General features: G+C 42.3%; 1 protein-coding gene across 2 annotated transcripts in view; it reads right to left on the bottom strand.

Moving 5' to 3' along the window:
* Nucleotides 1–311: 311 nt before the first annotated feature.
* SLC2A3 (solute carrier family 2 member 3) overlaps nt 312–27,279 on the bottom strand; it is an 89,115-nt gene continuing 62,147 nt past the window's right edge. The window contains exons 1-10 of one of the 2 annotated variants that reach the window (XM_045781282.2): nt 13,823–14,019; nt 12,133–12,225; nt 11,432–11,592; nt 9,490–9,730; nt 8,795–8,957; nt 8,297–8,484; nt 5,498–5,602; nt 5,009–5,110; nt 4,340–4,543; nt 312–2,830 (exon numbers count right to left, since the gene is read on the bottom strand). In XM_045781282.2, the coding sequence (XP_045637238.1) occupies nt 2,591–2,830; nt 4,340–4,543; nt 5,009–5,110; nt 5,498–5,602; nt 8,297–8,484; nt 8,795–8,957; nt 9,490–9,730; nt 11,432–11,592; nt 12,133–12,225; nt 13,823–13,837 (1,512 nt within the window). In that variant the 5' untranslated portion in view covers nt 13,838–14,019 and the 3' untranslated portion in view covers nt 312–2,590. Of the gene's footprint in view, nt 2,831–4,339; nt 4,544–5,008; nt 5,111–5,497; nt 5,603–8,296; nt 8,485–8,794; nt 8,958–9,489; nt 9,731–11,431; nt 11,593–12,132; nt 12,226–13,822; nt 14,020–27,279 lie in introns of those variants that run through there. The other variant, XM_087855585.1, reaches the window with a different exon arrangement.

Here is a 27,279-nt window from a genome sequence, read left to right as displayed (position 1 = left end):
TGGATTTCAAGATAGCAAAGACTAGAGGGGAAAGGAAGTAAGAAAACAGAAGAGAGAAAAGAAATCTCACTGGGGAAAGAAAGCAACAATTTATTTAAGTGTGCAAAGCAACGCTCCAAGGCTCATTTCATCTGCATCATAAAACAAGTACCGCTATGTTCCTATGTATTAAACGCTTAGACAGTTACTCAAGGTTAACAGGTACTGAGTGGCCAAACCAGGATTTAAAGCTGATTTTGCCATTACAGGAAGGACAAAAAAAAAAGAAAACAAAACAAAACAAACAAACAAACAAAACCAAGCCTGTGAGGTCATATGTACATTCAGAATTTTTATTTCAAAACAAAGAACCACAGTAACATTAATAATAGAAAATCCATTTGGAAATATTCACAATCTGGTCACTGAGAAATGGGAAAACTTCCACACGGCGTTACTGCCAACCCACCGTTTGTGAGGAGCAGACGCACAGGTGCAGTTCGAGGAAGCAACCTGTTCACCCAAGCCCCGTCCACGTGAATCTCTGAGTTTTTTTTCCACAGGTTCAATGACCAGGGGGAACAGTAAGAACTGGTGACTAAAATACCGTCACAGGCAAGGGTTTGGCCAAAGGGTCTGAAGTATGTAAGCACCAAGGAGAGAGAGGGTGATCAAGCAACATATGAAAGAGGGAAGACATAGTAGGGGTCATGGGGCCCAATCTCCATTCATAAAAATACCCGGAAACTAGATGATTTGTGGAGGGGCCCATAAGCCGGGGCTGGCATACACGCCTCCACCTCATCTGACTTTCTAAAATGCTCCAGAGTTAGAAGTCTTCGGTTTGATTCTTATCACCTGAAAACAAAGGCTCCCTCCCCCTACGACTCCCCTCCAAGAGGCCACATGTTCTGATCTCACACTTTCCTTTCCTACTGCCATTGTCTGGGTCTAGAGGGAGGTGGAGTCCTCCACCCTCAATCTGAAGATTTGAGGAGTTCTCCCCCAACTGTCCAACAAGGAAAGGCAGCCGGATGAGCCTGAACTCTAAAGTCTGGAAGAAAACCGTAGATGCAAATCCCACCCAGCAGTGGCAGTGTCACTTATGTACGTAGAGATGAGTCTGAACACATTCTATTCAAAGAGGGGCTCTAGGAACACAGAGGAGACAAGTTACCAGCCATCTACTTCCACCCGGAGCAAAGTGACAGTGCACATACATTCATACTCTCTCAAGTGTGGGCTACACTGCACATTTACTCATACTACCCCAAATGTATGGTCCACTAAGGGCACTTGACGTCATACTATGCAAATATGGTAACAGAATAAGCATGCGATGACCCTTAACAACATACTTCAACTAGGCGATAATCGTTCAGGAAAAATCCTCTCCCAGAGCTGAGGTTACAAATTCCAAGTTAGTTTATGAACATTCTCCTCTGAATTCTTTTAAAGCTATGGCTTAAAACCAAATAATAACTAACAACTAAAATCTCCTAAAGAACAAAATGGAGAAATACAGAACCTCTACCAAGAACCACTATTTGGGGTTGCTCATTTGGAAGGTTCTCCCACCAGGCGGGTGTTAGGAATACTTTAAAAACACCCTCCCACCCCCCAAAATGAGCCCACTACAAGGGGAAGAAGTTGTTTCATCCAGTGAGGGGAGAAAGGATTTCTGAAAATAACCTTCCCTTCTCTGGACTCCAACCAAAATTAGAACCCGTCAACCACCATTAACTATAATGCCCATCTTAATAATAACCCTAGATTTCAAGTAATACTACATATAATTTTAAACAAAGAAAAAAGTTCCAAAGGTAACCAGTAGCTTCTTAATACAGGCACATGACTTTTCTGAGAAATTAAACTTGAGAGTTTCCACCTGAAGGTTAAGAGGCGACATGCAAACTTCACACACGTCATCACGTGCCCTCTGAGAACACGTCACCCTTCTCCCTGAATCTTCCCTCATTGCACCTCAACCTCTCCAGTATCCAATTTTCTACCCTATAACCTCTCTTCAAGCGCCTCCCTCAATTTCCTTATGTTTTGCATTATTTGGTAAAATTATTTTACACTTAAAAAAATAAATATTTATGCAATAAAACCAGAAGATAAAATAAATAAAACTCAAGTTAATTTGCTCTGCCGAGCTGTATGGAAGCGAGGAAGGTGCTCTTATTTAATCCCTCTCTTCCCTCCACACTCGTGTACATCCGCTTCCTGGGAAGTCTGGGCTCACGAAACTGCACCTCACTCTTACTCCCCTATCAGCCCTCGTGGGGCCCTAGGAGAACCCAAGGGAAGAAGAGCTGGCAATGCTGTCATATGGCAAGTGGCCAGTTCCTCCTGAAATGAAGGCAGGTTCGCTTGTCTCTCCTCAACAGAAGAGAATGTCCACGAACTGAAATGTTTCGAAAGCTATCGAAGATACAATAACTCCAGCACTGGGTTCCTCTGAGGGCTCATGGAGTGTGTGGGAAGAGAAAGGAATCAAGTAGCAGCATTCAGAAACAGTCCTGGGTTACAACCTGGTGAGGTCTCTCCCTCATCCGGGGAGAGGTTGCTTTTCCATGTTGGGAGGGAGGCGGGACGGAGGCATGGCTTAGACGGTGGCGGTGGCGGTGGCAGTGGCAGTGGCGGTCTCCTTCACGGGCTGGATGCTGTTCATTTTCATGGCGGGGCCTTTCTCAGCTCTGTTAGCCTCCTGAGCCTGCCCTTCGAAGGCTCGTGTGATTTCCTCAAAAGTCCTACCACGGGTCTCGGGGACTTTGAAAAAGGTGAAGACCAGGAAAACAATGAGGAAGCCAGTGAAGATGATAAAAACATAGGCGCCTAAATAGAACTAGTGAAAAGATACAGAAAAAGGAGTGTCAGTGTAAATCGTGGTCATTGCCAACCCCCCTTCCTTCCCGCCCAGCTCTAGGAGGCTTCGGGACACAACCCTTCCACATTTAACGAGAACATGAAGCCTTCCTCGGGTGTTTATGATGCCACTGCTCTCTTACTGCATCTCTGCAATTCTGGGTCATTCCTTCTCCTATTCGTTAAAGATCCCTGCTTCCAAATACCTACTGAGATTTTAGCACTATTTTTTAAAAAAGATTTTATTTATTTGTCAGAGAGACAGAGCACAAGCAAGGGCAGTGAGAGAGGGAGCAGCAGGCTTCCCCCTGAGCAGGGAGCCCAACATGGGGCTTTGATCCCAGGACCCTGGGATCATAACCCAAGCCGAAGGCAGATGCTTAACCGACTGAGCCACCCAGGCACCCCTAGGACTTTTGATGATTATTTTTAAAATCCAGGTTTCTGAAAGACTCACAGAACTAGGAAATGCATTCTAGAAGTCCACTGCAAGTGCCTTTATTTAAGGAACCAGCTTCCATGTCATTTTGTAATAGGACCTACTTCATTCATTCACTAACATCCTGTGACTATTAGTGAGTCTTCAAGGTCATGAAGTCATTAATGCCAGCTAATTCAAACTGTGGATTTTAAGTGTTGGTCTGGAATCCTTTGAAACTTATCACAATCATTTTGTCTAGGCAGAACTATGCCTATAATCACCTCAGACCAGTGGTCTTTTAAAAGTTTCCAGTTTTGGGGCACCCAGCTGGTTCAGTCAGTAGAACATGTGACTCTTGATCTCCAGGTCTTGAGTTTGAGCCCCACGTTGGGGGTGGAGTTTACTTTAAAAAAATAAAGGTTCCCACTTTTGCCCTCCTGCTTCAATTTTTTTCCACTACCATTCCTTCTTCTTCTATGTGCCATTGAAAATGAGAAAGAAAATCCGGTTTAAAACACGTGGTATCTGGGGCGCCTGGGTGGCTTAGGTGGTTTGGTGTCTGACTCTCGGTTTCGGCTCAGGTCCCAGTCTCAGGATCGGGAGATCAAGCCCTGGGTCAGGCTCCGTGCTTAATGCAGTGTCTGCTGGAGATTCTCTCCCCTCTTCCTCTACTCCTCCCCCTCCCACATTCAATCTTATTCTCTCTAAAATAAATAAACTCTTACAAAACAAAACAAAAGACGAAACACTTGATATCTAATCCTCTGTGGTGTCAGTTACCAGATTTCTTTTTTTTTTTTAAAGATTTTATGTATTTATCTGACAGAGAGAGACAGCCAGCGAGAGAGGGAACACAAGCAGGGGGAGTGGGAGAGGAAGAAGCAGGCTCATAGCAGAGGAGCCTGATGCGGGGCTCGATCCCAGAACGCTGGGATCACACCCTGAGCTGAAGGCAGACGCTTAACGACTGCGCCACCCGGGCGCCCCCAGTTACCAGATTTTAAACCTGTCGGCTTAAGTGAGCGGGTTCCGAGATGGGCTCGGTGAGTTTTGTTTTAATTTACTTACTGCAGCTGAAGGGAAGAGCAGCCCAACCAGAAAGTTGGAGGTCCAGTTGGAACACCCAGCGACTGCCATGGCAGCTGGGCGAGGTCCTTGGCTGAAGAGTTCGGCCACAATAAACCAGGGAATGGGGCCCGGGCCAATTTCAAAGAAGGCCACAAAGACCAAGATAGCCCCGATACAAACAAAGCTCATCCAGTTATAGTCATCCTAAATGAGGAAGGAACAAAGGAAAGTTAGTAGTGAAGACAGCTCGACCTGGATAGGATCTAGCCTCCCAGAGATGAGGACTGACTGAGAATGAAAAGCTCCCTCTGTCTTGGGGTACAATGGAGTTATTTAACTTAAGAGTCAAAAGCCCTGGGTTTTTGAATCCTAGCCTTGTGCTCACACGTGTCATTTTGCACTAAGATCATTTCATCACCCATAAAATAGGAATAATTACCCCAAGATTACTTGAAGAATTAAATTACATAAGGTATTATCCAATCTGTATGTTACACAGATACAGGAATCATTACAGTTTAATTACCTATCTTTGATGATTCACTTTTCTTAAAACTCTGGGCATGTGACTTTATGATCTCCAACCTCACAGAGGTTCCATGTCACAGAGTCACCTGTAACCTCTCCTCTTCCCCTCCCCTCCCTTTCTTTCACGCAAAGAGCACTCACCTTTAATAACAACGAGATGGTCATAAAGATGGAACAAAGAGCCATCCCTCCAAGGCCAATCATATGGAGAGTCCTCCTCCCTGCCCTTTCCACGAGAAACAGCTGAAAGAAGAAAAATATAACATAAAGTTTCTGCTTTCCCTTTCAGGAAAGCACTGTATGAACTACCTGAATCTGCCTTACCTGTAGCAGGATACTTGTCATGGTCACACTTCCCCTTTTAGTTCTGAGTTTAAAGCATCCTACAGAACAGAATCCCTTTTATACCTCCCTCTTTCTCACCCAGTTCATACTTGCTTGGAGAGAGTGAAGACTACTTATCCCCATCAATCAATAGCTCTTCCTCCCCAAAGAAGAACGAAACAATGTAAAGGTTTAAATGTCGGGAGGGAGGGAGGGAGGGAGGTGAAAGGACACGAAACACTGCCTTGAGCACCTGCAGTAAGACTGCCCCCCCCGCCCCCCCAACGATCACACCATCCAACTTACAGAGACGACAGTGAAGATGGTATTAACCACACCCGCGCCAATGGTGGCATAGATCGGCTCCTGAACACCTGCATCTTTGAAGATTCCTGTTGAATAATAGAACACCTGATAGGAAACAAAAAGAGGATGCAACTCTGAAACAGCAGCTGTGCACAGCAGTTCAAGAGAACCCTCAGAAAAATACACTGCACATCCCAGGAGGTTAAGGAGTCCTTTCCGGGATTTTTGGTTCAATCAGTGTCTTTTCTGCAACGAAATCATCCTCTGTATCTTACCTCTATTCTCTTCTTAATTCTCAATTCTAGCTACACGTTTCCATTTTTTCTTCAATGCTTATTCCTTCTGTTCATTGAAGTCTCCTCCTTACGTCTACTTTATTTAGATATAAAGGTTAAGCTTTTTTGGTTTGTTTTAAAGCTTGTTTTTAAGTTTTATTTATTTATTTTGAGTAATCTCTACACACCCAATATGGGGCTCGAACTTACAACCCTGAGATTGAGTCACCTGCTCTTCCAACAAAGCCAACCAGCAGCAAGTTCCTCAATTAGGCTTCTTCAACGGGACAACTCCTCTAACCCTTAAAACAGTGGTAGGCACACACTGATATCCTCATTTGACAGTGAAGCAATTGAGGAGTAACCTCAGCCTGCTCATGTAATTAGAAACAGAACTTGGGCTGGAATACCTAGCCCCAGGTCCTTTCCAACTGTTTTTTAGGAAATGACACCGGCTATCATTTTAATTTGACATATATTATTAAATAAGCTACTGTTTGCTATACACTATTTTTTATTACATGCTGGTCAGTGTGCTGAAATGTAGGGTTGCTACAGCTACCACAGTTAAAGAGATGTCAAAATACTGAACTCAGACCACAAGGTAATAAGGGAACAGGGTCTAGATCAGCCAGGCTCAGTTGCTCAGGTTTGGGTCAGGAGTTTATTATTTCATCCAGCCTGTCTGCCTCTATAGCCATATTCATCACACTTTTTGAATATATGCGTCAACACTGGGATTTACCTTCTCAAGAAACAACTCTTCAAATACCTACAACCTCGGATAGAAACTATGTATATTTCTATTACTAATAAGGCTGTGTTGGTTTTTTTTTCCCTCGTAAGAGTCTTTATTCTTGGGGCACCTGGGTGGCTCAGCTGGTTAAGCGTCTGCCTTTGGCTCAGATCATGATCCCAGGGTCCTGGGATTAAGCCCCACGTCGGGCTCCCTGCTCAATGAGGAGTCTGCTTCTCCCTCTCCCTCTGCTGCTCCCCCTCTACCGCTCCTGCTCTGTCTCAAATGAATAATAATAATAAAAAAAAACAATTCAGTTTTTTATTTTTAAGTGATCCCTACACCCAATGCGGGGCTCAAACTCTCACCCCAAGATCAAGAGTCGCACGCTCTATGGAATGAGCCAGCCAGGCGCCCCCCACAGTGATTTTTAAAATGACAAAATCTGAAACTGGGATCAAAATCACCTCAGAGGCTTTTTTAAAACTATTTTCCCCCCAATTTCTGATACAACAGCCTCTAACCCTTCATGAAAAGCTCTGCTGTTTCAAATACAAGTAAACTTCCTGTGTATTAGGGAGAAAAGGCCAAGGACCAACTTACTATTTTGAGCATCAAGTAATTGTGTTTTGCCAAATACTCTGCTACAGAATGATCTAAACAGATCGATCAAAGATGGATGAGAAACCCTTTGGGCATGAATCAGAACAAGGGTGTGCTTCATATCCAAAAATCGGATCTGCAAATGGATAGAAGGTATAGGACTATCCTCTTACCACCACTAGGACCCAAAAGCCGGAAGGCAGTATCCGCACAGATACAAGCTACCTGCCCAATGCTGGCTTCCATCTTGCTCTCCACTTTAAACTATCAGAGTGACTATTCTAGTTGTGAACAGAAAGACAGAATAGTAAGGCCAGCTCAATCTGAAATTCCCAGTGTGCCCCCAGACCTCTTGAATTCATTTCCTACTTATTCCCCAGGGCTTTACAATGAATTTTTTTTAAAGATTTTATTTATCTATTTGAGAGAGTGGGAGAGCACAAGCAGGGGAACAGTAGAGGGAGGGGGAGAAGCAGGCTCCCCGCCAAGCAGGGAGCCCCTTGCGGGGCTCAATCCCAGGACCCTGAGATCATGACCTGAGCCGAAGGCAGATGCTTAACCATCTGAGCCACCCAGGCACCCCAACAATGATTTTTTTTAGACTGTAAGGTCCTGGAAAAAAGCCATGGCATATACATTCTTGGATCTACTTTAGTTGTATGGCCTGCCTTATTGATGACATCAGGTAAGACTGATCAGAGAAAAAGACAACTGGAAATTAAATGAGTGGTCAGAAAGAGGATTTGTGAAAAGCAGATAAATGTGTAATGTCCTATATACTGGAAAAAGTTTGAAAGAGGACAGTGTTAACCACAAGTTCTAAGACTAAAGGTGATGAATTTTTCGTTTTATATTTTCCTATTTTCCCACATGAAAAACATGTACTGCAGATAGAATTTTAAAGAAATAAAAACAGGGGCGCAGGGCTGGCTCAGTTGGAAGAGCAGGCCTCTCTTGAGCTTGGGGCTGTGAGTTCCAGCCCCAGGTTGGGGATATTATGTAAATGAACTTAAAAAAAAAAACAAAAAACACCCCAAGTCAAAACCAGGATAAATCAATGTTTTTGGTGCGGCTGCGGTGTGGCGAGCATCATGGGGGCTCTGTAGGTCTAAGGAGGTGAGCAGCGCCCTCGCTCCGCCCCTCGGGCCCTTGTGGGACCAGCTGGGACACAGCGTAGCTACTCACAGCATTGATTCCAGACAGCTGCTGGGACAGCTGCAGCATGATGGAAATGAGAATGGGCTGCCGGTAGCTGCGCGACCTGAAGAGCTCCAGCACCGTGGCCTGCTTCTCCTGTGCCATCCTCACGCTCTCATCCTTCATCTCCTGGATGTCCTGGCTCACGTCCTGGGTGCCCCACAATCGCTGGAGGACTGGTCAAACAAACAAAGGTAAAGATAAGGCGCTGTCCCAACTTCATTTTCCCTGTAACACAGCTGGGAAGAAGCCACACTGAGATGAGCCCTGGATATGGCGAATGAACTAGCATCTGTGCCTTAACCTGCTTCTCACTTCACTCTTCAGGGGTCGAAAGTTTCTGACTCCACATCCATCAGGAAAGTCTCCACTTGGGTCCGGAGGGGCGAGGAAAGGAGTGGACAAAACACAGATCCAAATGCCCTCATCCTGAAACCAACCACGACCCCAAAACTCCTACAGCGAAGGTGTGGGAAGGATACTCACTCTCCTTAGCATTCTCCTCTTCCTTTTTGTTGATGAGCAAAAATCTAGGACTCTCGGGGCAAAACGGAAGAGCAGCGCTTTGCAGGGCAGCTGGAATGATGGTGAAGCCCAAAAGCAGGGGCCAAAGCTCTTCAGTCCCCATGATGACTTTGAGACCAAAGATCTAGAAACCAAATAAAGACGATAGTTTATAAAGCTCATACTTTATATAAGCCACAAGTCAATTAAAAAAAAAAGTTCAGGGCGCCTGGGTGGCTCCGTCCATTACTCATCTGCCAGTGGCTCAGGTCATGATCCCAGGGTCCTGGGATTGAGTCCCGCACACTGGGCTCTCTGCTCAGTAGGGAGTTTGCTTCGCCCTCCTCCCCTAGCCCTCCTCCCCCGCTTGTGCTCGCATGCTGACGGGCGCGCACTCTCTCTCACAAAAATAAATAAAATCTTTAAAAAAATAATTTAAAAAAATTTCAGAAAAAAATTTCAGAAAATCATCCATTCTTTTACTACAGGAAAAGATAAATTGTTTCTTCTCCTTTCTCTACCCTATCTGCTTCTTTAGCTGTCTGTGAGCTATAGTAATAATACCTGGAACTTACATTTAGGTGAATCTATATGCCAGTTTTCCTAAGAGCTTTATCTATGTTAACTCATTTACTGAGCCAAGACCTCACACACAGTAAGTTTGAGTTCTAGAGTACCTGAGCCACCAGGATCCCAATGACGATGCCCAGCTGGTTGAGAGTGCCGAAGGCCCCCCGTAGGGCAGTGGGGGAGACCTCTCCAATGTACATGGGCACAAAACCTGTGCAGAGGCCGCAGAAGAGGCCAATAATCAACCTTCCCACGATCAGCATTTCAACAGACTTGGCTATTTTGCAGAATCCCATAAGGCAGCCACCAACGACAGCCAAGAGGTTGACAATAAGCATTGAATTGCGCCTGAAAGGTTAAAGGAAGAAAGAGAAGTTAGCAGAATCCGCCAGGCCAGATCTTTCTTTCCTTATCTCTCCACCCTTCTGCTGGTTTGCATTATCTACTCTGACCGTTTAAGTTTTCCTCTTTCTGTTATCAGAACATTTCTAGCTGGGATAAGATCAATGGTTCTTACACCTCTGTACGTGTGAACTCACCTAGAGGACTCATTGAAGATTCTTTTAATACCCAGCGGTAGCCAGGACTGTATACAGCAAGTACAAAGGCCAGTAGTTCTCAAAGTTGTCCACAAACTAACAGCATCAGCTAGAAGTCTACAAGATACTAAACTTGTCCTGCCCCACCCCAATTTACTAAATCGTTAGGTCTGACTCTGGGATGGAGCCCAGCAATCTGTTCCCAAAAGCCGTCCCATCTGGGTGATAGGATTCTAGCTAAGGTCTGAGAACCACAGCTCCCGGCAATTCTGATACAGCCGGTCCACGCACACCCTCAAGAGAAAGTTCGGGACCAGTGCTGATCTTTTTATGCTTCTTACTGCATTTTGTTATCATATAGTTGCTTAGATGCCACCAACATACTAATTAAGGCAGATTTCAGACAAGTTTTTCTATGCGCAAAAAAGTAGCCAGCTTCAGCTCTCTTGGCTCTCAGCTAGCCTGTGGTGAGGCCATTTACAGTAAGTACTGATAGCCAGTATAAAATAATAAATCACTGCATCTATGTGTTATACGTGGGAGGCAAAGCCACAGAACAACTAGAAGACGACGGAAGAAAGATATTAACACTGAAAAATTACTGCAGATGTCTGGAAGAAACTTCAGGGACTCTGCCCTTGGGTGGCCTGCTGGAATTACCCACTGTGAAATGCTGGTACTTTTAAAAGCTCCCTGGGAGATCCTAAATGTGCACCCGAAGGAGAGAACCTGCTGTTAAGAGAAAAATTTCATCCCTCATTCTCACTTTCACCTTTCTCTGCATTCCTTTCCTGGTTTCCCTACTTCCTCTATTAGGTTCTTTTGCTAATCAAATGAAGACAGCAACAAAGTCACCGAGTTATTGGACGGCCACATTAAAATTTCAGTGACTTTAGTAGACACAAGGTGGCCTCAAAAATGCAGACTCAAATAAAGTGGGTTGCTTTAATTTTTTTTAGAAGTTGAATTCCATTTGTGTTTCCAGAACGTTTAGTTAGCAAATGAAATGGTTTCTTCACCAGTCATTACTGAAAGTATTCTGCTAAGACATTTTATTAAGTCAGCATAGAAATGAGAAGATTCAATTTTCTTTTGCGGGGGGGGGGGGGGGAATGTCAGTTATTTGGCCATTATCCACATTTGCCACAGGCCAAGGATTATAAAATGTTTCCTTCCAATCCTGCTTTGTAAACACCTGCATGAAACCCCAAATTTTTTAAGAAAAGCAAACACCTTCTGACCTCGTAAGTCAAGTAGGTTTCTGGGAAATTCCACAGTGCACTTTATTAGAGAGTACTGAATTAGCTTCAGCTGGACTGCAAAGGCTCACATCTTGATGGGCAGCAGAGCTCCAAGGAGTCCTATTCAGTGCCAGTTGGCCTAAATTTGCCTCGATGGGAATTTGGGATGCTCTCATTCAATGCATCATCACCTCCCCATCCTAATTCTCAATACCTGTTCTCAATGCAACCAGTACGGCCCCCTCCCTCACCCAGTTTCCGGTCAATACCTGCCGAAGCGGTTGACAAAGAGTCCAACGGAGAAGGAGCCAATCATACCGCCAACAGAGAAGATGGCCACAGACAAGGACCAGAGGGAAGTGAGTAACACCTCAGTGGGAGGGTCTTTCAACCTCTCCTCCAAGGTGTAATTGATAAAGTCCTTTATGATCTGCCAATTAAAATGATTGGTGGGCAGACTGTTAGAGTTGAATGAGAAGAGGCAAACATTGGGGATCTTCCCCTCCCTGAGAAAACAGCATTACAATTACTGGTAGAGAATCAAGGAAATGAATGGATGGGGATGGAAGAGAGACAGAACATACTGGAGGTTCACGGTGGCTCTGAAAACAGCTTTGATTTGTCCTGGAAATCCCAGTAGGTAGTAGCCCTGATGCTCAGTGACTACTCCAGTCCTCCCCTAAGACCCTCCCAGGCTCCTTGTAACTAACCCCTGAGGGATAATAAAAAAAATGTATCCCAATAGGGTGAGAGGATGAATGGATACAGTCCAGTAGGGAATATGGGGAACAACTGAACTTTTTGCTTTGAATATAATAATTCAGTTAGACTTCCCCACCAATATCACTCTGCCTCTTCAGCCTTCACCAAGCTGTGTATCAAGTTTGTCTGAAATTCTTCATTCTTGAAACCCTACTTAGAGGAATAATTTCCCTATTCCAAATTCTAACTCTGGTTACCTGGCACTCACCATTTCAGGAGCATTGATGACTCCAGTGTTGTAGCCGAACTGGAAAGAGCCTATTGTAGCAATGGAGATGGCAAAGATCAGAGGCGCTGTGACCTGGGGTGGGGGGGAGGGGAGAAAGGAAGAAACAGTCCTTAAAGCTCTCAACTGATAATGGTCTCTTATTAAGGAGATACATTAGGACCACTTGGCCTATGAGTGGTGTGAAAAGAACAAAACCTTAACGAAATTTAGGTAACAAATGGGGGAACATAAAAGAACAGGTTATACTGAAGAACTTCTCAGGAGATAAACAGACCACCACACAAACTTGGAAAAAGTGGCAAGAAAATTCGGGAAGAAAATTTAAGAGGACTGGGTTAATTGGTTTCAAACTATTAAAGAAAAATTGCCCCATATAAAAAGCAAGCACAGAACTGCAGGAAGAGAGCCTTGGGGAGTCCTAAAAATGGATTCTTTTGGAAACATATCAATCTGTGCGGTCTCCTCCTGTACCCAGGTCCCACTGAAGCCCAGACTGGTGGTGGTGGTATCTTCACCACTGGGCTGTTCTTATTGCTCTGGATAATGTAATCTACAAAATCTACCCACGGTATCCTGGTCCCATTTGAAATTGTTCCTGTTTACTTCGTTTTGTGCCACTACCCCCACCCAGCAGGGGGAGAGCATAAGCTCACTCCCAACCTAACAGACCGGAGATGTGGTGGGAAGGAGGGAGTCATCTCTCACCTTGCTAGGACTAACTCGAGTGTGTATGTTTATCTTAGATTTCCAGCTCAAGGTAAGCTCAATTTTCATGGCTGAGGACATCATCTGCGGCGTATCCCCCAATCCTTCCTTACCCTAAACTCCCTCCCCCCTTTAGGTCAGACAGAGTGGCCAGCCACAAGTTTCAGTTCTCCAAGTTGACCTGCACCCCAGACAACCAGGCATTAAGTACCCGAAGTGCCCCCACCCGGACACAGCTCTTTCTGTTTAATCCTTTTCTCATCAGTAATGACCTCCTCCTTTCTGCCTTGCCTCATCATTTACTATCCTTCTGGGCCTTTTCCTCTTCCTCCCTGTTTTTTCATCTCTTATCTTTTCTTTTACCTTGGTGACAATGATTTTCTCCTGGCAAAAATACTGCATATGTAACACACAATAACGCATTAATGTATCATGCACTCATAATCACAACCACAACAAGGACAACTGGGATTCTCTCTCTTTAGTAGGCAAGGACTCCTAGAGGTTATAGAAGAGATGGCTGGACACTGACCCATGCCTTCGAACAAATCCCAGGTCCTTTCTAGGTTCAATGCTTCCAGAGAAATCGTCCTGCTGGCTCAAGAGACCCACACTCGTAATCAACACAGCCAAGCTGCCTCCAACACTCAACCATCTCATCCCCGCATCCTCAGTAACACGTGATTATGTTAAAAAACAAACAAACAAAAAACCACCCTGAGAAACACACACAACTTCTCCAGGTGACTTTCCCTGTGACAGGAAGGTGAATGGGACTGGGGTAAGCCCTTGAGACGCTGTGACGTCCAAAGAGAACTGGCGGAACTACCGCATCACAGGATGGAGAAGACGCGGACGGCTAGATGACTGAGAATGAAACAGAGCACAGCAATCTCCGTTAAGGCCGGCCTTTCTGAGTGTACCCCAAATAAGCAAAAATAACTGACAATTGTATTAGTCTTACCTTCTGTGTCCCCATGGCCCTGATTTAATTCTTTTCCAATATTCAACAAAGATCTAGGAGTGGGATCCCAGAGACAGCTCTTCCAGTCAACAAAACCTCCAAAATGTCCTTCTCGGCCGCAGCAAGTTTTCTTCCTGATGCCCAGCACCGATGCACAACTCACCCTCACTCACCGTTAGAGCGCGCCAGGCACGTATTTATAATCTCTGCAAAGGGTGGAGCCTGCAAGGGAGACAAGCCCCCCCCCAGCCCCACCCCACTCCCGGCTCAAAGGATCCCGTGACCTCTCGGAATTTTGTGACCTCAAACTCTGCCCCCGCCCTAGGCAACAAACTCCGTCCCCCCCCCCCCCCGCCCCGCTCTAAAACCACATCCTATACCCTCCCCACTCCGGGTTTTTTCTTTTTTTTTTTTAAAGCTCGCCCTCCTTCCCTCTTCTAATAGCCCCGATAGCCTCTTAGTTTCACAGACAAAATGCAACCAGAAAAGCCTCGAGGGAGGGCAAATTCACTTCAATTTTTGCTCTCGCATCTGCTGGGAATTAAGTCAATCTATAAAGAGATGAGACTAAATGTTATTTATGTAAGGTAAAGTCGACTGGATGCTACTATCTGAGAGTTACGGTTGTTTGAAGGAGTATAAGCAGAAAGATTCACAATGCTATGAATTTATCAGCTGCTTTTTGATTATAGGCTGGGTCTACAATCTTGAAGGGGAAGGAAGGGCAGTTTGGAGAAGAAAAGCTAGCAAGGGACGAATTGGGCCAGTTTTTGGCTCTCCTTGTCCTCTGATTAGCACAATCTCTCCTGGGAGGAAGAAAACCTGAGTATCTGGGAGCCAGACCAACTCTCCTGGGCTGCAGGAAGGAGAGAATCAACTGCTTATGGGATACAATTAAAACTCCTTAATATGGCATTCACCATTTGACCTATTCTGAATCCTACCCATTCTGCAATGTTTTGCCTCTCATCTCAGGTTCATCGCACCTAGAGATGGAGCAATGACCAAATTCAGTTAAACAGGTGTTGGCTGCGTGCACACAACGTCCGGTACTCTCCAAGAAGTTGGGGATTCATCAGTATATAGGACAAAACATGTCCTGGCTTTTAAGGAATTTGTAGCATCTCCCTTCTTATTCTGTTAGGAGTTAGTTGGACAGTTAGGTAGTCAGGGTCAGGGTCCCCAACAAGAAAATATGGAGTCAGGACAGCTAGAATACAACAGCACTGACATCCTGTTCTGCCACTTAGACAGGACCGCACTAGCATTCTGCCTTGCAGCCTTTGCAGAAATGACTTCTGCTAAACATCCCAAAGTAAGACAATTAACCAGGAGTGGATAGGGACAAAAGTATTTGTCCCTGTGACGGCCAAGGGATAGTTAAGACATAAGCCCCCAGACATCAGCAAACAAGACCTAAAGCACAGAGACATTAACCTATTAGGTAGACAGATACTTGACCAAAGCCCGGATTGGAACGACTCAGCACACCCCGATTACTTAATAAAGTTCTGAAAAAGAGCTCATAAAAACCCCTAAACTTAGAAACTCCAGGGGCAACCCACTCAGGCCCCCCTCCCTCTCCAGCATCTTTATACTCTCGCTCAATAAACTTTGCTTTGCTGTGCACTAGTCTTCCTTGTCTTCCAAGCGGCTTGACCAAGGACCGCAGGCACTAAGGGGACAAAAGTCCTGTAATGCTTCCATGTACGAAATAAAAAAGGGACAAGCCCAGCTGATTCTTACGCAACTGGAGAGAATGATCAATAGCCTATTAATTACGGACTGTGAATTTCTTGAAAGAAGTGTGAGGTAAGTATTTAATTACTCAGCCATACAAGAAAATTGAGCAAGATGAGTAGGAAAAACAGATAAGAAAAATGTGAACAGAGGAAGATGAAGGATAACGAAAGGAGAGAGAGAGGAGGCCCCAGGGTGAGAGTAAACGAAGAAAACAATTTAGTTCTGATTAAAGATTTGGGTAAGTGAGAGATAGTATCAAGGCTTTGCTGGCAGGGGAGGGAGGGTAGGGAATATCAATGGTCGATTTCCTAATACCCATTAATTTGTAGCCTAGCAACTCCTTCACTGTGGGGGGAGAGGGTTAGCAGTGACAGAGCACAGTAATTGGACCCAATTTTTCTAGTTGGTAAACTGGTGGAAGTGCATCTTTCTTTTGGGTTTTGGTTGACAGCCTAGAATTCAAACTGAGCTACTGGACCTGAAATAAACCATATTCCGTTATCTCTCTTTTTTTTTAAATGAGGATATTTTCTAAATCTGATTGTTAGCTGAGAGAACCAAGTATGAGTGAAACGTGACATCCAAGAAAACCTTCCCTGAGGTCACACCTCCCCTCCCCCACCTCATTCCTGTCCTTCCAGGAAACACTGAGCCTAGAGGCCCCTTTAGTTACCACAGCAACTGAATTTAGCAGCCAAAGGACAAAGAATATCCTGTATGGCAGGGAGGTCCAATAGAAACATAATCCAAGCTATTTATGTCATATAAAATTTGCCGGTAGCCACACTAAAAATTTTAAAAGAAACAGGAGCGATTAATTTAAATAATTATTTTATTTGGCCCACTATAGCCCAAAGAATATCATTTCAGTATGACATCAATATAACAATTATTACTAAGGTAGTTTACCTTTTCTCCCCCCTACTGAATCTTTGAAATTAAGAGTCTATTTCACACTTATAACACATCTCCATTTTAGACTCTAAGTTTTCTACAGTTAAATATGGCGTCTATCAAAACAACAAAGTTGTGTTTGGTGGGAAAATATTTTAAACTGCTCCGATTTTTAAATTAATAAAAATCAACAATTCAGTTTCTCAGTTGTACTAGCCACATGTAAGTCTCAACACCACGTGAGGCTTGTGGCTGGACCTTGCAGCTTAGAGTAAGAAGACCATGATGCTCTGTTTTCCTCCGGTCTTTTCTACATTATTTCATATCTTTGCTTTTATTTATTAGTTGTCTCACAGTGTCATTCTTGGCTCTAAATCACTTTTCCTTCCTCCCTCTTCCTAGGCTTAGTATAATTAGTCTTTAATGTTTTGCAAGAGCAAATTGCACGAGTAAAAGTACAAAGTAGGTCTGTACTTACCCCCTTCATTTACTCAGCGCAGGCTCCAATGTAATTCCAGAAAACAGTATTTGCCCCAGTAATTATTTGCCCAATCGTTAATGAAAGAAGAAATGTAATTGTGAAGGGGCAGAATTTACGTGTCCCAAATTAATTTGTGTAAAACAGCTATGGAGAAAGACAACACTGAAGGTTATGTTTTAGACGTGAGTTCTGTAGAGTATCTTCTTCTTGGTGAAAAAGGAGGGAGGGTGAAAGTGAGACAGATCTGAAATATGTTTTGTCTGGCTAACTCGGTCTGAGAAAATTACCTTAAAAAAGTTAATAGGGACAGAGAGCATTTTACTTCTAGCAATATATGTACTTTTAAAGGTTACAACTGGAATTCAACTAAATCTCAAGAATCTAAACGCGTGTGCTGAACGTATTGAGATAAATGCTTCTTGAGTAAGAGAGATCTAATAAACTGCTGACCAGAAACCAGTCAGTGCTGGGCTGATGCCCAGAGTAAGAGACGCCCAAGTTAAGCAATCCTCACCCTGGGCAATAGATAACAGTTGCTCAATACAACTGTGTGTTGATGTTTTGGGGAGATCGGTTGGTTGATTGGGGTCTTTGATGCACTTTGAGAGTAGGTCCCACAGAAACCCAGCTCCAGTCAGTCCGGAGATACAGCTCTGGTGATTGATCTGGTGATTACACTAGGATAAGGCCAGTAAGGTAAATGTCCTAAAACATGTATCCTGTATCATTTGATTCCTTTGAGGTGTTCTTCCATCCTTACTTATAGAAAACAAAAGAAGAAACGTGGTGGATCCATTTAAAAATGGACTAGATTGGGAAGAAATGTTATGAAATTCCCACATAATAGTTTAATGTAGGTCTGCTAAGAAGAAAAGTAATTAATGAAGAATGGTCAGAAATCTCTTAGGTCCAAACACAGCTAGCTTCTTGCTGCTCTGTGGGAGGATGTTTGCCATTGTTATAACTGAGTAGGGAAACAAACAAACCAAAAAATCCTGAAATCAAGGAATACAGGACTGGAAACACGAGAGTTAAAGACAGAGAAAACTGCCTCTTTCATAGAACAGTGTCATGGCATTTCAAAGTACACAAAAAGAGCTAATGCCTACTCTAAAGATGGCCTGATTGAATTCTACTCTTTGATTGCATTGTAATTTTTCTCATAAAGAACAACTTTTGTTGCATGTTATTTACTAATTTTCCTCTACTAGGTTAGGTGTAGTCAAAATTCACTTTGACTGAGAAAACACCAGGGTAAAGAAAGAAAAAATTTGAGAAATGTTGATTCTCCTGTTTAAACTGGGTTTCAACCATTCATCACTCCAGTTGATCTTTAAGCACGGAATCCCAGCTCTAAGACCCTTATCACTTTCTAAGGGGATCTCCCCTCCTCCAATGTCCTTCAAAAATCAACCTATCATGTACCAGTGCTATAGACGAATTACACTAAATCAAAACCGTTATCATATCTTCAATGATGATTGAACACAGTCTAGACCAGTGCTGTCCGACAGAAACATAATGTAAGCCACAGAAGAAATTTAAAAATTTCCAGTAGTCACATTTAAAAAGAGTGAAAAGGAATGAGTTCATTTCAATGTTACATTTTATTTAACCTAATATATACCAAATATTGTGATTTCAATCTATAAATAATATAAAAGTTATTAATGAGATATTTCTCTCTCTCTCTCTTCTTTTTTTGGTACTAGATCTTAAAAATCCAATCTGTATTTTATACTTACAGCACATCTTAATTGGGACACTAAATTTTCAACAATTAAGATGAAATGTAGTCTGACTAAAATAATGAAGTTGTGTTTAACAAAAACACTTTACGGTACTTCTAATATTTTACACGGCCTCACTTGTTTTAATTGCTTCTGTCATTTTCTTTCCTTCTCCCTCCCTCCCTCCCTTCCTTCCTTTTCTTTCTTTCTTTCCTTTCCTCCTTCCCCGCTTCCTTCCTTCCTTCCTTCCTTCCTTCCTTCCTTCCTTCCTTCCTTCCTCTCTCCCTCTCTCTTCCTTCCTTCCTTCCTTCCTTCCTTCCTTCCTTCCTTCCTTCCTTCCTTCCTCTCTCCCTCTCTCCTCCTTCCTTCCTTCCTTCCTTCCTTCCTTCCTTCCTTCCTTCCTCCCTTCCTTCCTTTTCTTTCTTTCTTTCCTTTCCTCCTTCCCCGCTTCCTTCCTTCCTTCCTTCCTTCCTTCCTTCCTTCCTTCCTTCCTTCCTCTCTCCCTCTCTCTTCCTTCCTTCCTTCCTTCCTTCCTTCCTTCCTTCCTTCCTCTCTCCCTCTCTCTTCCTTCCTTCCTTCCTTTCATTCTCTTGTTCTCTCTTTCTTCTTTTTTATGTAATCTCAATGTCCAACATGGGACTCCAATTTCCAAGATCAAGAATTGCGTGCCCTAGTGATTAAGTCAGCCAGGTGCCCCAACACTGCTTCCATTTTTAAATACAAGCTAAATGAATTAAAATGGGATGAAATCAATAATTAAACTCCTCAGTCACACTAGTCACATTTTAGGTAAATCTCTCCTTTGCCCAAGCCAAACTGAACCAGTTGTCAGTGTTCAAACGCAGTGCTCGAGCAGCCCTATGTACCTCTTCACCTGTATCCTTTACTATATCATTTATAATAAACTCATAAATGTGAGTAAATGTTTCTTTGAGTTCTATCAGCTGCTCCAGCAAATTAATCAAACCCCAGGAGCGAGTTGTTGGAACCTCTAATCTCCAGCAGTTGATAACCTGGGCTTGCCACTGGCATCTCAAGTGGAGGGAGAGGCAGGCAGTCTTACCCGGCTGGGCGCTATCTCAGAGTAGATAGAATTGAGTTGAATTGGGAAGGTATTCCGTTATCATCAGCTGAGAATTGAGGAATTGCTTGGTGGTGTGAAAAAACACACATTGAAGGCTGCCATAACAATACACCACAGACTGGATGGCTTAACAACAGGAATTCATTTTCTTAACAATTCTGGAGTCTGGGCATCCCAAGGTCAAGGTGTTGGCAGGTTTGGTTTCTCCTAAGGATTTTCTCCTTGACTTGTAGATGGTCTTCTCTGTGTGCATGCATCCCCGCTGTCTTTTGAATGTTTACGTTTCCTGTTCTTATAAGGACCTCAATAGGATTGGATCAGGGCCCACCTAAAGGCCTCAGTTTAACTTAATCACTTCTTTAAAGGCCCGGTTCTCCTAATACAATCACATTCGGAGGAACTGGGTGGGGATTATGCCTTCCATACGAATTTTGGGGGAACACAAGTCAGCCCATAATACCATGTTATTAAAGACTCACTCAATCTTGAATATCCTTCCCAACTGACTAACTCCTAGTCATACATACAATAACCAGTATCTCTTCCCCTTTGTGAAACATTCCCAGACAAACCTAAGAAGCTATGGTTTACTTTGGGCCACAATCTATTTCAAACATATCTATATTATAGTACTTACTAAATCCCATAGTAATTATTTGTAAACTTATTTGCTTACTTTCCAAAATATTGAGTACGCTGAAGGCAGACAGTTTCTTGTATCCACAGTGCCCAACAAATAGGTGAACAAAAAATGTTTGTTAAATTAGCTGAAAAAAACATGTCCAAAGCATATCCTCAGGGCCACTGAATATCTAAACAATCTATAACCTAATTAGTAATTTTTAAAAATTTTCTTGTTTTTTTAAAGTAATCTCTACATCCACCATGGGGCTCAAACTGACAACCCTGAGATCAAGAATTGCATGTTCTGGGGCGCCTGGGTGGCGCAGTCCTTAAGCGTCTGCCTTCGGCTCAGGGCGTGATCTCGGCGTTCTGGGATCCGCCCCACATCAGGCTCCTCTGCTGGGAGCCTGCTTCTTCCTCTCCCACTCCCCCTGCTTGTCTCTCTCTCACTGGCTGTCTCTCTCACTGGCTGTCTCTGTGTCAAATAAATAAATAAAAGCTTTAAAAAAAAAAAAAAGAATTGCATGTTCTACCGACTGAGTCAGCCAGGCGCCTTCCTAATTAGTAAATTTTATAACATGATTATAGAAATGATTTGTTAATAAAGGTAGTGATTCATAGATGTCTGAAAAAAGGTCCCTTAGAAAATAAACTTCTTTTAGGGATATACATGGATGCAACTTGATAACTTGATGAAGGTGATACAGTTTCCTTTATTTCCCAAGAATCATTCCTTAATGTATTCGAAGATTACAAGTATACTAGCATTCGTGAAGCTTTCTTTTTCATTTGTAAACCATAAAACCAATTTAAAGAAATGTACCATCAGTCTTGTGTTTGTTTTATTGGCACTACCCATCTCTGAAGCTCTGTCTAATCAGTCAGCTAAGCCCTCTGTATGACAATAAAACAAAACAAAACAAAAAAACCTCTAGTAATAGTCTAGGCTATTATCAGTTAATTTGTAAGCACATACTGTTGAAGACTTGTTATCCGTACTCTTTAATGCTACAAGCTATACTCCTAATCTAAATAGGTATCTTGAAATGGTCAATATCTTACCTGTTAGAACATCTAATTTTATGTTTAGGTCTGTTGCCAGTTTCAAAGTGGATACTTTCTAAATGTACTTAGCATAGATGAATCTATTATCGTGCCATATTATTGTGTATATTACTTAAGAAATGCTTTGCTATTACTAGTTTACAAATTTATTCCCCCAAACACACAGTGAGCTTCCTGAAAACAGTGTCCACACCTTATTTGCCTAAATATTCTGAATATCTGATACACTGTAAGTTATAAATAAATGTTTGTTGAGAAAACTGAAGAAATGAATGGTGATCAAAGAGTAATTTCTCAGGATTCAAATAGAACTGAACATAGTCTTCTTTTCTTTAAAGACATTATTTTTAAGTAATCTCTACATCGAACATGGGGCTCAAACTCACAACCTGGAGATGAAGAGTCACATGCTCTACTGACTGAGCCAGCCAGGTGCCCCTGAACGTAATTTTAATTGTATTTATATCCTGGCTGTCTCTAAAAAGAATTTTTTTATGGGGGGGGGGGGTCCCGTGGGAGAGGGAGAGAGAGAATCTGAAGCAGGCTCTCTGCCCAGTGTGGAGCTCGATGCTCAGAATCCTGAGATCGTGACCTGAGCTGAAATCAAAAGTCTGACCCTTAACCTACTGAGCCACCCAGGCACCACTCTAAAATGAATGTGTTAGTAAACAAAAGAATAGTGACCTGTATTCCATTCCTTTCCTTTTTTTTTTTTAAGTAGGCTGCCCAATGGAGCCCAATGTGGGGCTTGAACTCACAACCCTGAGGTAAGACCTGAGCTGATATCAAAAGTCAGAGCTAATATCAAAAGTCAGAGTTAATATCAAGAGCTTAATTGACTGAGCCACTCATGTGCCCCACTGGTCTGTATTTCTTTTTTTTTTTTTTTCTCCTTCTTTTAAAATTTTTAAAAATTTATTCATCTATCCTAGAGGGAGAGAGAGAGAGTGCACGAGCATGGGAAGGGGGAAGGGGGAGGGGGAAGAGGGCAGGGAGAGGGACAAGCAGACTCCACACTGAGTGTGGAGCCCAACAGGGGGCTCAACCTCAGGACTCTGAGATCACTACCCAAGCGGAAACCAAGAGTCAGATGCTCAACTGACCGAGCCACCCAGGTGCCCCAATGGTCTGTATTTCTTAAACAGAAATACTCGTTTGATGGTTAAAATTTGATACTGTCCACCATAGGATGACTAATTCCCTCTTAACTCACTCTGTAAGTACAATATTACCCTAATATCAAAACCAGACAAAGATATTACAAGACAACTATAGACCAAAATCTCTCATGCACATTGATACAAAAGTCCTTAAGAACATATTAGCAAATATAATACAACAATGAATAAAAAGAATTATTATACATCATGACCAATTGGGATTTACTGCAGATATGTAAGGCCTGTTCAATATTTGAAAATCAATTCATGTAATCCATCATATTAGCAGGTTAAAAAGAAAACTCATATAGTCGTGTTAATAAACGCAGAAAAGTTGACTAAATCCAACACTTTTTCATGATTAAAAACTCTCAGTAAACTAGGAACATAGGAGAACTTCCTTGACAAAGAAAAAAATCTACAACTAAAAACACTGAAATGGTGAAAAATAAAAAGTTTTCCCACTAAGATCAGGCACAAGGAAGAGGGCACCTGGGTGGTTCAGTTGGTTAAGTGTCTGCCTTCGGCACGGGTCATAATCCCAGTGTCCTGGGATCGAGTCCCATAGCCCATATGAGCAGGGAGCCTGCTTCTCTCTCTCCCTCTGCCTGCTGCTTCCCCTGATTGTGCTCTATGTCAAATAAATAAATTGTCTTTTTAAAAAAAGGAACAAGGTAGAAATGTTCCCTCTCACTACTCCTTTTCAACATTAGCTAGAAATACTAGCTTATGTAATAAGACAAGAAAAGGAAATAAAAGGCATACAGATTAGGAAAGAAGAAATAAAACTGTTTGAACATGACAGGATTGTCTATAAGAATAAAATCCAAAAGAATTGACAAAAAATTCCTATAACTAATAAATTATTATAACAAGGTTGTAAGATACAAGGTTAATATATAAAAGTCAATCACAGTTCTATAGACCAGCAGAAAAAAAACAACATTGAACTTGAAATTAAAAACACAATACCACTTATATTGGCATCCAAAAAGGGAAATGTTTAGATATAAATCTAACAAAATATGTACAAGAGCTACATGAGGAAAACTACAAAATTCTGATGAATGAAATCAGAAGAACTAAATAAGTGGAGAGGTAGTCCATGTTTACGGATAGGAAGACTCAATATTGTTGTTAGTGTTCCCAACTTGAACTATAGATTCAAAGCAATCCCAATCAATGTTCCAGTAAGTTACTTTGTGGATATCAAAAAACTGATTTTAAAGTTTATATGAAGTAGCATAAGACCCAGAATAGCCAACGTAATATTGAAGGAGAACAACATAGTTGTAGAACTGATATTGCCTACCTGACTTTGAGACTTACTATAAAGTCTCAGTAATTAAGACATTGTGATATTGGTGAAAACAATAAACAAATAGATCAATGGAACAGAATAGAAAGCCTAGAAAGACCTACATGAATACAGCTGTTTTTTTTGTTTTTGTTTTTTTTGTTTTTTTTTTTTACAAAGAAACAAAGGCAACACAGTGGAGCAGGTAGTCTCCTTCTCAACAAATGGTGCTGGAACAACAAGATGTCTGCATGCAGGAAAACAAAAAACAAAACAAAACAGAAAAGAAGAAAAGAAAAGAGAAAGAATACAGTAACAGATCTTACACCTTTCACAAAAATTAACTCGAAATGGATCACAGATCTAAATGTAAGACACAAAGCTAATAAATTTCCTAAAAGATAACATCGAAGAAAAACTAGACGACCTTGGGTATGGCAGTGACTTTTTCGATAGAACACCAAAGGCACCATCCATGAAAACAATATATGGTAAGTTTATTAAAATTAAAACTTCTGCTCTGCAAAAGACACTTTCAAGAGAATAAGAGGACAAGCCACAGACTGGAAGAAAATAATTTGCAAAAGGACATATCTGATAAAGGACCATTATCCAAAATACACAAAGAACAGTTAAAATTCAATAACAAAAAACCAACCTGATTAAAAAGTAGGCCAAGGACCACAGAAGAACACTGTCCCAAACAAGATATACAGATGGCAAATAAGCATACGAAAAGGTGCTCCACATCATATGTCATAAGAGACATGTGAGTTAAAATAACAATGAGGGACACCTGGGTGGCTCAGTCAGTTAAGCGTCTGCCTTCAGCTCAGGTCATGATCCCAGGGTCCTGGAATTGAGCCCCAAATCGGGCTCCCTGCTCAGCTGGGAGTCTGCTTCTCCCTCTCCCTCTGCCCCTCACCCCACTTGTGCTCTCTCTCAGAATCTTTTTTTTTCTTTTTTAAAGATTTTATTTATTTATTTATTTATTTATTTATTTATTTATTTATTTATTTATTTGACAGAGACACAGAGAGAGAGGGAACACAAGCAGGGGGAGTGGGAGAGGGAGAAGCAGGCTCCCAGCACGGACCCTGATATGGGGCTCGATCCCAGGACCTTGGGATCACGCCCTGAGCCACCCAGGCACCCCTCTCTCTGAGAATCTTAACAAACAGACAAACAAAAAACAAGATACCAGTTCACACCTATTAGAATGGCCAAAATCTGGAACACTGACAATACCAAATGATGTTTTGTTTTTTTTTAAAGATTTTATTTATTTATTTGACAGAGAGAGAGACAGGCAGCCAGCAAGAGAGGGAACACAAGCAGGGGAAGTGGGAGAGGAAGACGCAGGCTCCCAGCAGAGGAGCCCGATGCAGGGCTCAGTCCCAGAATGCCAGGATCAGGCCCTGGGCAGAAGGCAGACGCTTAACGACTGAGCCACCCAGGCGCCCCGACAAAACCAAATGTTGATGAGGATGTGGTGCAACAAGAAATCTCATACATTGCTAAGTGGGATTGCAAAATGGTACAGCTACTTAGGAAGGCAGTTTGGTGGTTTTCTTACAAAACTAAACAAACACCTACCATACAATCCAGCAATCCTGCTCTTTGGTATTTAATTAAAGGAGTTGAAAATTTATGTCCACACAAAAACTTGCATACAGATGTTTACATGTTTATTCATAATTGCCAAAACTTGGAAGTAACCAAGAATACTTGAATAAGGGAATGTATAAATGAACCGTGGTACAAACAATGGAATATTATTCCGTGCTAAAAAGAAATGAGCTACTGAGCTACGAAAAGACATGGAGGACTCTTACATGCATATTATTAAGTGACAGAAGCCAATCTGAAAAGACTACATACTGTATGGTTCCAACTATGTGACATTCTGCAAAAGGCAAAACTATGGAGAAAGTATAAAGATCACTGGTTGCCAGGGACTTGGGGTGGGGGAGCGAGGAGAGATACATAGGTAGAGCACACAGGATTATTAGGGCAATGAAACTATTCCATATGATGCTGAAATGATGGGGATACATGTCCTTATGACATGTGTCCAAATTCACAGAATGTACAAAGCCAAGAATGAATCCTAATGCAAAAGTATGGACTTTGGGTGATTATGATGTGTCAATGTACCTTCATCAATTGTAATAAGTGTGCCCCTCTGGTGAGAGATGTTTATAATGGAGAATGCTATGCGGGTGTGGGGGCAACAGGTATATGGAAAATCTCTGTACCTTCCTCTTAATTTTGCTGTGAACCAAAACTGTTCTAAAAAAAATAAAATCTAAAAAAAAAAGAAAAAGGAAAGGTGACCAGTTTCCTATACAATCTTATCCAATCTTAAAAGTAGAGGCTGTGCTTATTTCATTTCTGTGTCTCTTCCTCCAACATCATTTCCATCACCCTCTCAATACTTGGTACAGTAGACATTTGATAAGTATTTGGGGGGAATTAAATAGTTTCATTTTGGAGGCAGACGGTTCTCTATGGGAGAGAATATATTGACCGGACGTAAACTCTTCACTCTTACTGGAGACCAGAATGCCAATTAAAATTTTATAATCTGGGGCGCCTGGGTGGCGCAGTCGTTAAGCGTCTGCCTTCGGCTCAGGGCGTGATCCCGGCGTTCCGGGATCGAGTCCCACGTCGGGCTCCTCCACTGGGAGGCTGCTTCTTCCTCTCCCACCCCCCTGCTGTGTTCCCTCTCTCTCTGGCTGTCTCTCTGTTAAATAAATAAATAAAATCTTAAAAAAAATTTTTTTATAATCTATCTCTTTTCAGTTTCACTAGCACAACTTGCCTTTAAGCCCTGCCTAATCAGTCAGCTAGGCTTGTTCCTTGTTACCTCTGTAATGAAATCAAATGATTAATTTCTTTTTTTTCAAGATTAAAAAAAATTTTTTAAATTTATTTATTTTAGAGAGAGCACACGGTGGGGGTGGGGGGAGGGAGAGAGAGTCTTAATCAGCCTGCATGCTGAGCATGGAGCCTGACTCGGGGCTCGATCTTACCACCCTGAGATCATGACATGAAGTGAAACCAAGAGGCAGAGGCTCAACGGACCGGCCACCCAAGGCCACTCAGGCGCCCCTCCAATGATTAATTTCTGTTGAACAATTAATCGGTTTGTAAGAATGTCCCATGAAAAGAACAGTGAATGGCGTACCTCTAAACTAATTTGAATATGTGCTTTTATTTGGTACTCGTTTCCTTACAAACGTCACTTCATGCTTTTAAGTCTGCTTGCCAATACCAAATAATTATTTTTTTGAATCAAGTATTTTTTAATACTTGGCAGAGTTTAAATTGATTTTGCCGTGCCCAAACATCATGTATATGATACTTATTGTTAATA

This window comes from Ursus americanus, chromosome 25 (assembly GCF_024610735.1).
Source record: "Ursus americanus isolate L20-20 chromosome 25, mUrsAme1.1.p, whole genome shotgun sequence".
Lineage (NCBI taxonomy): Eukaryota > Metazoa > Chordata > Mammalia > Carnivora > Ursidae > Ursus > Ursus americanus.
Note: the sequence above shows the minus strand (reverse complement) of the source record. Positions and strands in the feature narration are given on the sequence as shown.